Genomic DNA, 12,114 nt, shown 5'->3' on the forward strand with positions numbered 1-12,114 from the left:
ACTGTACTGAAAAGAGTTTAATAACACTTTATTTACCTTTCACAAAAAAACAAAAACAAAGAAAAAAAGGAGAAAAATAAAAATATCTGTTTCATTGCATTGATTGGTAGAAACTGATGATGAAATGACTTGGCTGGTACTCTCGTCTTCTTTTAAGTTATGTATCTAAGGCCTCCTGTTTTTCAGTTTTCTCCTCACCTCCAGTTGAGATGGTAGACTTTTTACATGCCATTGGCTTAATGTATATCTGAAGAATTTTCATGTATTTTCTTTTTTCTTAAATTTTGAATTAAAAAAATGAATGAGTCCTGAAGTCTTGTGTCAAGTGTCACTTACTGAATTTCCACTATGTGGTCTACATGACGGGATTGTGTTTTATGGAGGATGTTTTCTACCTGTGTGCTGTCCATGTACTCTGAGGTTGTGTGTGCAGAGCTGCCCAGCTGGCGTAAGAGAGCGTGGATGATGGTCTGGAGTTGTGGTACCAGTCTCTCTGGGCTTGCCAGGCTTCCTGAGGCTGGCACATGGATCAGCGCAGCCTTTCCCTGCCCATGGTACAGTGAATAGTAGTATACAAAATCACACAGATACCTGCAGAGAATTATGAGAAAAATATGGACGAATTCACAAATGAAGGAGGAAAATAAACTTGAATTACAGTATCAACTTTTGTATCAACAACAGTGTCCTTTTTCAGGACCTTAAAGGGATACTCCACCCAAAAAATGAAAATTCTGGAACGGTCAAAGCCGTGAACACTCGACAGCAACCGTAGTTAGAGGCATGCATGTATCTTTCTGCAATAGATATCAGCAGATGATTTTGCTAAACTAACACAATACAAGACGAAGGCATTAGCTAACACGACATTAAAAAGTTACCATAGTTTAAAAACGTGTAATATTGAGTTAATACATATAAAAACACAAACCAACACATTCTCATCAATGAAAGGTTATCCAACTTCTTTGGGGATTTAAATCCCTGCGGTTTCACGACCAGAAGCTGTGCAATATTGTGGCATCATTGATTTTTAAGGGGCGGTCACACTACACATTTTGTTCCACTGACTTCCATTCATATGCACGAGAATGTGTCAGACTGGAAACGCAAAAGAATCTTATTATGCTGCATTCCAAAGTTCAAGTTTGGTGAACTCTGACCTACGAATTTGCATCACGTGAAGATGTGTGACCAGTAAAAGTTTGATAGGTCATGCCGTGACTTCTTGGCTGAATTAAAAAAAAAAAATTTTTTTTGCAGTAAAGTTGAGTAGATTGTATATTTTTTTCATTTTTAATATATTACTATTTGTTAATTGTTATATGTTGAATTCATGTTTGTAAAAAAGACACTGTAGTGACATCATATCACGACCGTTACAGTGTCCATAGAAATTTTGTGCGCTCAAAGTCTAGTGTGACTGTAACTGTGAGTGATGACACGCTGACCGTTCAAAGATGGCGGACGTGCCTATGCGTCTGGAGCGGTCAAATGTGGCGTCTACATATACATATCTACGATGAGAGTGAGTAAATTAAAGAATGTTCACTTTTGGGTGGAGTATCCCTTTAAATCAACACATTTTTACAGATAACTTTAAATTTTTATAGATGAATTATATTTTCAAGTTTTATCCATGAATCAAATTGTTACTCTATTACCTCCCAGCATCCCTGGAGTAGATGACATCAAGACCCATATTTTTTAAATGCTTGCTAAGGGATCTCATGTCTATGATAGAGTCCAGTCGACCGGGTCCTCCCTCAATACAGCAGTGATGAACAGGGTACAGACCACTCACATCCCTGTCTTTGTAGCAGTGGTTCTTGCCTGTTTGCTCCAGTGTGATGCCTTTGGATCCTGGGGCTATGCCCAAATGGATAACAACCTGCCCATCACAGCGAGAAAATGTCTCTGTCATCATTTTGTATCAAAAGTAAAATGTTTTAGTTTTAAGACATGTCATCTCAGATGTTGTAAACTTCTCATCTGCATCTCATAATCACGATTATGTTATGAAGTGTTTCATCAAGACTTGGTCTGTGTATAAATATTTGTTTGTTACCTTTGGAGTCATTGCTTGCCAGATATCATCAAGAACTTCTCGTGAATTTGCATAACTGACAGGAATCTCCATAATATGGACATCTATGCCCAATCCAAGTCCTGCCATCTTCAATCCCTGCTCAAATAGCAAAGTGTGGCCATAGTGTGTGTGTGTCAATTTTACTGACCAGAACTTATAATGACTTTAAGCATATGGTGTTTGGACCTATTTGTATTCCTATAGGAACCTGAAAATTGGCATTTTATTCAATATTAAGCAACAAAAAAAGACAAAAGCACAGTAAAAGAAAGGTGTAATTTATTCTTCACGCTTTTACATGAGGGTGAGTGAAATGTTCATTTTTGGGCGAATTATTACTTTAATTTGGCCAAATTGCTCAAATTTAATTATAAGTATCTATGTAAAAGGGTAAAATTTGCATTGTTTTACTAATAGGGCCTACCTTAGCTGCCTCCCAACTTGGATTCACTACATATTGTCGGAAAGGGGCAAAACCTAGTACGTTAAATTAGAAAAAAATAATAAACAGCATTAACATACATAAAAGCAACAGAGCTGACTAATTAGGCAACACTAATAACATGTTCTTTAGTATATTTACACAGCGAAACTAACGTTATATTAACTGCGAAACAACTTTCACGAAATAGTTGAATGCGTCAAATTACCGCCCCAAAATAAACCACCTAAGTTAACAGTTAACGTTACCTGTTACAACTACAGTTTCGCGAGTAGTGTCCATGTCCATCGAGATGAGATTTTATTAAGTTAAAAGTTTTTACTTAAAACACGATTTACCGCCTTTCTCGTTGGTCGTAACTGAAGACGAAAGTAACTATGCTGTACAACAGTAAAGCCTCTATAACTTAAATGTCTTGAATAGGGCTATAACCGAACGTGACTGCGCAAATTAGGCTGTGAGGCAGTGCATTGTCCGTTTTTCTCCACATGGGAGAGCCATCTCATATCCCATCAAAGAGCTAAAGACGCACTACTTCAAACATCTTGAACAGGACAGAATTTGTACAACCTACCATGGCGAAGGATTGGGTCATGAATATTAATTAGAGCGGGCTGACGTTGTTAAGCAAGCGTCCAGTCACATAACCTAATTAATATTCAACTGTTTCGCGCATACTTGCCAACGGCAAATCACTGAACCCTACTGGGCGAACGTAGCGTTGCGTAATTAATATTCATGAGCTAAACCGTGATCATAGTAGGACTCACTAACGGGACATGGGATCAGCTCAAATCCTCCGCACTTGTTCGACTCTGCCTCCGCCCAGCGCTTCTCATCGACGCAGAACACAGATGACAACGAAATAGTTGATTAACTTCTAACTTGAAAAATTTAAGAGTAACCCGAATTTACACAATTACAAAGAAAAAATGTTCCGAATGAGGGAGCCGTTTGAAAGCGAGAAGCTCCAATTACAAGAGCTCAACCAAAGACTCGGCCAGTACCTAATGCGCTCAAAACAGTTGGAACAAGAAAATATCGGCTTGATAAGCGAAATAAATTCAATCAGACAAAACAGGTCTGGAGAATGGGAAAGCAAACACATGTCCGAGCTACGGGAAATGAGGAGACTGGTGGAGCGTTTATCTTTCGAGAAATGCAGAGCAGAGATGGAACGACAGAAGCTGCGCAATGAACTCCAGATGCTTCAAGCGATGCGTTCAGATGAAGCTTCGGTGGGCAAAGGCATCGGCACTGAGCTTAAAGGCTGCGAGAGGCAGCTCCATCATACTCTTCAGACCAACCGTGCTTTGGAAGATCGCCTTGTTGAGCTTGAAAACGAATATAAGTTTTTGGAAGATGCTCACAGAAAGGAAATCGGCCAGCTGAGGAACCAGGCGCACTCCCGAACTGTACGCGTCGTGACTCAAACGCATCACGCACCTCCAGCAGTGACGATGGAAGAGGTGCAGGAGTATGCGGCCAACTTCACTGAAAGCTGGCAGGGGACTTTAGACATGTACCGCCTGAGGGTAGAGGAAATCGAAGAGTCTATAAAAGCAGACCACGCGAGGCTGGAGGACATTCAGAGGGAAAAGAGGGAATGTGCTTCACAGTTCAAGAGGCTGCGTGACGAGATTGAGAAACAAACACAAGTGCAGCTGAACCTTGAGGAGCAGCTCGAGAACATGCAAGAACATTTCAGAGATGAAATCAGTCAGTATCAGGTGGGTGTCAAAGCAAAACACAAGGCCCTTTATTAATAAAATCACTACAGATGAAAAAAGGGTTTGCGTAAGGATGTCCAACAGCGCCACACCCACTGTGCGCACTACTAGTGACAGCAGCATCATGGTACATTCTAGAGCAGCTACACATTAGTGTACTATTACTTTTTTTCTTTTTTTTAAATTAGAGGCACAAATCACATGTTATCCCATATATTTGATAAAGAATAACCTAGTGGCGTTTTAAACACATCAATGTCTGTAATCCCCTCCCTTAGAATGGCCCACATTAGAGGAAAAATTATCAAACAAAAAGTTACTGATTAAAATATATTTCTTACATTTACTTTAATATATAAAGTGCAGCTATATCAAAAAATGTTGACGTTCAACATTTCATGTATGTTGAGAAGTTTGTCAGTTTAATTTTTTTTATATTTAAATTTTTAGTTTTTATAAATAGTTCTATTAAATTTATGAGAAATATAAGTTTATCAGTGCTTTTTAGTTCTTCCAAGAGTAAAATATTACAAAACACATAGTGAAGACCAAGCAGGCATCAACTTCAGATGAACATTATCCAACACCTGTTTTTTCAATGGGCCCTTTTGGAGCTCAGTGAGTGCTTAGGCACTGCCAATATCCATGTTTATCATCTCTAGATCAGAGCCTCATCCCATTATTGCCTCTCTCCAGGGAGAATGACAAATGCTGAAGCAAAGTGCAAACATCAGTAAAGTGTTGTGTCACTGTGGGCTAAATTGAATGGAGGATGTCAGTCTTAACATATTACTGCAGTTAGTTTGACTAGCCTATTGAGTGCCAAATGTTCAGATTCCAAAACCACAGATGCACTCATCAAACAGACTAATGATGGGTCGTTGTGATTTTGCCATCTAAGACATGTATCAACACCTTTTGTTGACCCTGGAACAATATTCCTGTCCAAAAACGAACCCTATCTGTGCCCCTGAATCTAACCCTACCCATAACTTATCCCTAAAATCAAAGGGAAATGATAGGTGAATGAGAATGGTGTAGAAGCCCTTCAACTCTTGTTGTAAGCCTAAACCTGACACTAACTATAAACCTATTCCTCAGATCTGATTGGTTGATTGGAATGTTGTTGCAAGAACAACAAGGATGTTGATCTAGGAACATGTTCAACTTGGTGAAATCACATAGCTTTGTGAAATCACATTTATGTCACCACTTGAGACCAAAAATACTTGATGGAGAGTTTGGAGCCACTGGAGTGGGGGAAATTTAAAGGCTTGTAGCAACCATTGAATGTATTATATTAGGAATTTGATCTGTGAATTACATTGACTTAAAAAAGTCTTGTCTTGTGACTTGGACCAACATAAAGTAGATAACCCTTCAATCATTAAAAACCCCTGTCTCTTTAAATAAATAATGAGGTTTCAGCAGGGGGTGATGTTGGAAGAGCAGGTGCATCACACAAACAGTAGCCCCCAAAATATACTTTGGATCAATAAGATGCAAGTGGACACTCTTTTGAAAGAGAGAGATGAGATAAAAAATAGTGTGTGTGTGTGTGTGTGTAAAAGAGCAAACAGGCTAACTATCTATCTTCTTGTCATACAGGCTATCATTGAGGAACTGGAGTATGAGCGCAGAATGTTGTCCAACACCATCTCAGAGAAGCTGAAGGACCATCAGGATCTCTTACAGGTCAAGATGGGTCTAGCTTTGGAAGTGGCAGCATACAGGTAGAGCATACAAAATCAATTAAATGCCCCCTTTCACGTTCCACATTCACTTAAATGAGCACATTCAGCTTCTCTTTTTCTGATAATTCATGGTAAATGATCCCAGAGGTCTTCTGCTAGGACTTGGATTTCATGCATTCAGTTTTAACAATATTCTCAAGCTCATGTAGTTTTTAAGTACTGTCTATGGTCTGATGCTAACTCAAGCACAGGGATGAATGACCTGTTTCTTTGCCCTTAAAACGAGTCTCCTCCTACATTCTCTTGGTGACATGAAATATTAATACCCAAATTACTTGTGCTTCATGGACTTTGGCTTACAAAACATCTCACAGGACCAGTGCAGGAGTCCTTGAAAGCTATTAAAATGTCTTAAGTTCAGATTTCATTGTTAGGGGCAGATCAGATTTTGCACTGATCCACACCATCTCTAACTCCACTGTGCTGCTTTTTTAGAATTTTCCATCTAAACATCCTACATGGATGTCTTTGACCAGCATGTTTGCATCTTTTGCAGCATCTCATACATGACAATTTTTTACCATTCCACTTCCTACGTCTAGCATTTTTTGAAACGCAAAAACACGTTCTGTGTGAATGGCCTCTTATTCTGCGATTTTAAAAGTATGGGTATCTAAAACTTTCTCCATGCAGTAATGTGAATATAAACATTTGACTGTTTTCTGTTTTGAGATTTGAGTAGAGAAGTTTGACATAGCAACCACCCCTAACATGAGCCTTGTAGATGTATTTTTAGCCACTGCAGCAACAGAGCAACTAATGCCCGCCCATTTGGCAAGTATGCTTACAGTCCCGCCCCTCTTTTCTTGTTAGACTGGATAACTCCTGTATTTATGACCTAATCCGTGTATGTTGAACAAACACTGAAGCTGATTTATGATTGTCATTCTATTGTAAAGCTGTCTGATGCATTAGCTAATGCACATGGAAAATTAGCATCTAGAGTTATTAAATAAAGCTACATAAAAGTAGATTAAAAATAAAGTTAGAGATTTTTTCCCTCTGTTATGTCCCCTACTTCATAATGCGTGTAGAAGATTCGCCATTGCAGGTACTTGAAACTGTATGTACAACCTTTATACATTCTTAATCAAATGTTTGGTTGGTCTCTTATCTGAAAATGTCGATATGTATAGTTGCAAAGTTTTGGATACTATTGAGACATGATAATGTAGAAGTTCCATTTGTCTGTTTCAAATATCGTAAGCCATAATGAAAACAGACAGGGTGCATTGTGGCAGTTATTTTTAGTGCAGTCTTTCAAAGGAATCACAGGGGACTTTCATAAGTTTACTGTCTGTAGCTCCACATAGTCTGCTTCGCTTTGGTTCTCCAGCTCATTTTTCATGTAAAAGCATTGTCAAGGTAGGTTCAAAGCTGCTCAAGGATCCATTTAACCAATTAAACACAATGGTGGAGATAAAGAGTGTTTTTAGTGACCTTAACTGTATTTCTGCTTAGGACATGGGCTTGGTAGGTTTTCTGGTTGCCCTCAGTGTTGTTTGAGCTTTTGCATGGTCATGGCAGAACATGGAGGTAGTCAGCATTCTCCAAAGAGGTGAAAAAGAAGTGCCTAGGTTATTCATGATACTGTATGTTCTGCTCAAAGTAATTCGATTGACCTTAAATATGCCTGTTTGCCTGTATCTTTGACATTGTCATGTTTATCAGGGCACTCTTGGAAGAAGAAGGAAGACATGCTCAAATGTGGTCTAATCAGCATTCAAGAGAAAGAAAAATAGGTATTTGCTTGTGTCATTTAGCTTGAAATATTGATTTAATATGCTATATGATTTTTAACACTACTAATGTTTGGTTTACTATTATTCTAATTATTCAGTATTCCAACAAAGCATACTAAGACAGATGTTAGAAAGTAAAATGTCATTTTTATCTGTTATCTATCTACTGTAGATATAAAAATGCCATCCCATCCTTACACTCCAAGAGTGTCCATCAATTCGGCAAGTCGGCCAGATACAAGGAAAAAAGCCTTCACAGGATATGATGTTAAATATATGGAGCCTATTTCCAGCGTGAGAACCTCATCTACATCAAGTCAGTTTCATTCTCACGAACCCTCAAGGATCGTGCCCATCAGTGTATCAAATCGTGCCCAGCAAAGTCCTGTTTCAAGAAGGGACATGATTTCATTCACCAAAGCAGCGCAGGCAGCTGCTTCCAGTACCCTGAAACCTGGAGTCTCTTCTGTTGAGATAAAGAGAGAGGAAACCGATCAGAGAAGTATGAGAAAGGAGGTTTCACAGCACTCTTCAAAGGGCTCACTTGATCATCCCCCCTATAGAATCGAAAGTATATCAAGCTCTACAGCCTCAAAAATAGAGAAAACAAAGCCAGCGAATGTGATATCACCCCTTGCGAGTTTTACCAAGAACACCACTGAAGAAAGCAAACAAAAAGATGTTGAACCGAAAGAAAAGAGAATGGATGCCAAACAAGATAAAGAAAAACCCAAGGCAACAAATAAAGAAGAAAGAGGGGATGTGAAAGAATCAATAGCTAAAGATGTGAGAGTGTCTGAAAATGTGGGGCATAAGGTGTTTGTAGGTGAGGAAAAAGTACTAGATGCAATTTCTACAGAGGAAATAATTGAGCAGGTCATGAAACCAGCTGGTTTAGATACTAGGGTCAGCTCAAGGTCCCCTGACTCAAAATTCACATATCATGTGGAGAAAATGGAGCAAGAGGATGGATCCACCAAGACTCAGATTGTCTTACAATCTAAAGTTGAGGAGGAGCTGGATATGTCTGAAGATTCTGCCCTGGAGGACCTTCTTAACAGGGGAGTCAAGAAAGTCACCCTGGAGAACATCAAAGGAACCCCAACTGGAACCATGATCGAGAACCTACTGAGTCTTGGCCTGCAAGGTGAGAGTTTGGGAAATAGGTCAGTGAATGTGGAGATAATCGAGGAACCTGTGGACTCTCAGAGTGATGAGGAGAGTGAAATTGAAATAGAGGATACTGTGGAGTCTAACCAACCAAACATCAGTCCCTCATCGATGTTCTTCCAAATAGAGGAGCTAGAGAGTGACCCTAAGACCATGAAACCCTTTGACAGTGGTTCAGCTGAAGCCTCGCATTATGGAAACAGTGGCTCTGTGCAGGTTCAGGAAGTTACCAGAGATGAAAACATACCATACTTCTCGCATGTCCAAGAGTCACAAGAATACTTTGTCTCCACTCCTGAAGACAATATGTCTGAGTTTGAGGAGGGTGGAAGGTTTATGTCTTACAGCCATTATGGAGTTATGGATGATCTGTCTGATGAACGATATTACCAGGAAGATGACCACAAACAGCCCACTGCTGAAGGTCAGAGGTACAGAGATTCACCCGAATATGGTGACCACTCGTTTTTGAGAGACAGCATCGAAGACTGCATAATCGAAGAGGAGGTGCACGTCTCTCCCACCCTGCAACAGTCCATAGTAGGGATCCTGAAGGAGGAGTCTCTAGACCCCGAACAGCAGCTCAGAGGAGCATTAGAGCAAATCCAAGATACTGTATCTGGAGCCCTCAAGGAAGAACTTGCTTTTTTCACAAAAGGTAGAGAGACTCCAGAAAATGTCTCTGTTGACATCAAAAAAGTTGAACAAGTTACAGACAGCGGAACCATGACCATTGTGGCTGAGCTTAATGTGTCCCAGACGTTGGAGGAGTCTGGGCTGCTGGGAGAAGGAGGAGATGATCCATCTGAAGAGCAGATAATGGCAGCGCTGAGCTCATCCCACCCAATGCTCCAGCAGGCCCTCGGTGGTGGAGCTGGTGCAGGATACACCATGAGCGTTTCCCAAGAGGAGTTTCAAGTGGAGGGAATGCCATGGATGACCAGCAAAGAAGAGATCCAACAATGGAGCTCAACCGATGTGGTCGGCAAGACGGAAAAACACATCAAGCTGGGCCCTAGTGAGAAATCCTTCACTTTTCAGATGGACGTGAACAACGGCTCCTCTGCATCAACAAGCGGAGGAGCCGTTAAAGTACAAAGAAGCGGCAGCGCTACCGAGTACTCACAGACCCAGATGATTGACCCCCACTTGAAGGTCTGTCATGAGAAAAGAATCGCAACTGTTTATCTTGAAAGCCCCAAAGACGAGTGATATTATCATTATAGCTCAACATATCATGTCAATCAAATAATTCATTATGAAATGAACCAAAAAAATCAGGTGTTGTAAGCCAGAATTAAAAATTCATGGTCCATCATGACTGTTATACTCTAAAAATGTTACTGATCCCAGTTTTTGAACACTGCTGTAACTGACATAGCGAAAGTATTAACAAAGCTAAAGCTAATCACTTTAATGCTTTGCTTTGTATATATTATGAACTACCAGAACATTTTATTTCATTTTCAATATATAGTACAGCTTTAACTAAGGACAGAAAAAGTGAAAAACAGTATTTCATTTTTAAATAGCTTAAAAAATACATTGCTGACTGTATAAAAACACACACTTTGTCATTGTACCGTCTTGTGCTTCTAGTTTCCATAGAATTGCAAAAATAAGTTTGGCATGTTTTAAAACCTTTTTATGAAATATGTTAAACAGATTGATCTGATGGAGATATTTACAAAAGTATGCAGAAATTCTAGATTAGTGCAGGCTTTAATTGCCCATATATTTGTGAGTTATTCAAAACTTTAATCATAATATCACAAATTTGGATATTTTTGGTTTATATAGTGTGGTCTACATTGGCCACCGTCTAGTTCTGAAGGTGAGAAGCACTAGACTGCCCTTCCTGTAAGAGATCCAGAGATCTCTTAATCCTTAAATGACATTAGACCAGCAAGGACTAATCTAGCAATCCTGCTCTTCCAGGACAACACATTTTTCATTGCTCTAGTACTGTGTACAGAGACAGCGAGAGAGGGAGGATCGTAGATCCTTGTAGAAATCTCACATTAAAAATAAGGGCAAGGCAGCTTACACAGAAGTGTGTAAGTGCTTCCAGAATAGCTATTCGGTGCTATTAAGTCTGTGTCACAACCTATTACGTAATATGAGGATTCAGCTCCACTAAATGACTGTCTATTTTTAGGATTCCATTGACACTTTAAGGTAAAATAGTGTCTGAAGATTTCAAGTGTAAGCATGTGTGTTTTCCTCTATTTTTTCTATTTATCTTTTAACGGATATCAGCATATTAATGTTAATGTCACCAGATGCTGCAATGGTGACAGTCCTGTGCCTGTTAACAATGCTGGGAGTAAAAAAAGAGTAACATCATTTCAACTTTATTTAATGATTTACCATTTCATTTTCAAGTAGCTTTTTATGTCAGTATTATCATAAACTATCATAGATCCTCAATATCATAATAAACCGGTATGTTAACACAGTGATCCCAGGGGTTCTTAAACAAGTTTGAATAAATTTGATTTAACTTTATTACACTGGGTGCAAATGGTGCTTAATGTCATTTAATGTGTGTGAGTTTTTACATTTGTTTTTATGACACAAAGCAGAATATAAGAGTCACTTGCAATATGATTTTTCACATTTCAGTGACTTAAATAATATCCAGTATAATACAAGATGAAAGAACCCCATTTCTGGTTTGTGTTGAAGGATTTGAGTCTTACTCATTAGGCTGCGGTGCTACACAACAGAAAAAAGGTTGGGAAACACGGTGTTAACAGATACATCATAAGTTATTAAGGATCATTATTAACCATTTCCAACCATATATCTGCATCCCTTAAGATGGTGTTTCAGAACCTGCCGTTGTTTATTTGAATCTATGCACACTAGGGTTTTAGGACTGAACCATCACTGTGAAACCTCATTTTGTCCATCTACAGATTTACAGTTTGCTATACATGATTTACTGCCTTAGCAAATATTGGTTTGGGGATGTATTTTTGCAAAATGAAAATTCACAAAATGGGTGTTTTGTGTGCTGTTTTACTCTTAAAAAGACTAGTCTGCTCACTGTCTGAACATTGGTTTACATGCAAACACAATAAACAAACCCTTACAGAGTTCATGTTGTGATTTCAGCTCAATTCTTTCTTTCTTTCTTTTTTTCTTTTTAATTTATTTCAGACATGTTAATAAGTTCCTACAC

At 39.0% G+C, this 12,114-nt stretch overlaps 2 protein-coding genes across 2 annotated transcripts; one reads left to right on the plus strand and one right to left on the minus strand.

The window, feature by feature from the left end:
* Positions 1-2,974, minus strand: pgpep1l (pyroglutamyl-peptidase I like). Its single transcript, XM_084125231.1, has 5 exons — positions 2,780-2,974; positions 2,514-2,566; positions 2,069-2,185; positions 1,665-1,891; positions 1-591 (listed from the first exon to the last, which is right to left on the minus strand). The coding sequence occupies exons 1-5, from the start codon at positions 2,817-2,819 to the stop codon at positions 333-335; spliced, it is 696 nt and encodes a 231-aa protein (XP_083981357.1). The 5' UTR covers positions 2,820-2,974; the 3' UTR covers positions 1-332.
* A 325-nt stretch (positions 2,975-3,299) lies between these two features.
* Positions 3,300-12,029, plus strand: synm (synemin, intermediate filament protein). Its single transcript, XM_084123582.1, has 4 exons — positions 3,300-4,261; positions 5,870-5,994; positions 7,687-7,757; positions 7,930-12,029. The coding sequence occupies exons 1-4, from the start codon at positions 3,464-3,466 to the stop codon at positions 10,137-10,139; spliced, it is 3,204 nt and encodes a 1,067-aa protein (XP_083979708.1). The 5' UTR covers positions 3,300-3,463; the 3' UTR covers positions 10,140-12,029.
* The last annotated feature ends 85 nt before the right edge of the window (positions 12,030-12,114 follow it).

The sequence above is a fragment of the Abramis brama genome, assembly GCF_963993115.1.
Source record: "Abramis brama genome assembly, chromosome: 9".
Classification (NCBI taxonomy): Eukaryota; Metazoa; Chordata; class Actinopteri; order Cypriniformes; family Leuciscidae; genus Abramis; species Abramis brama.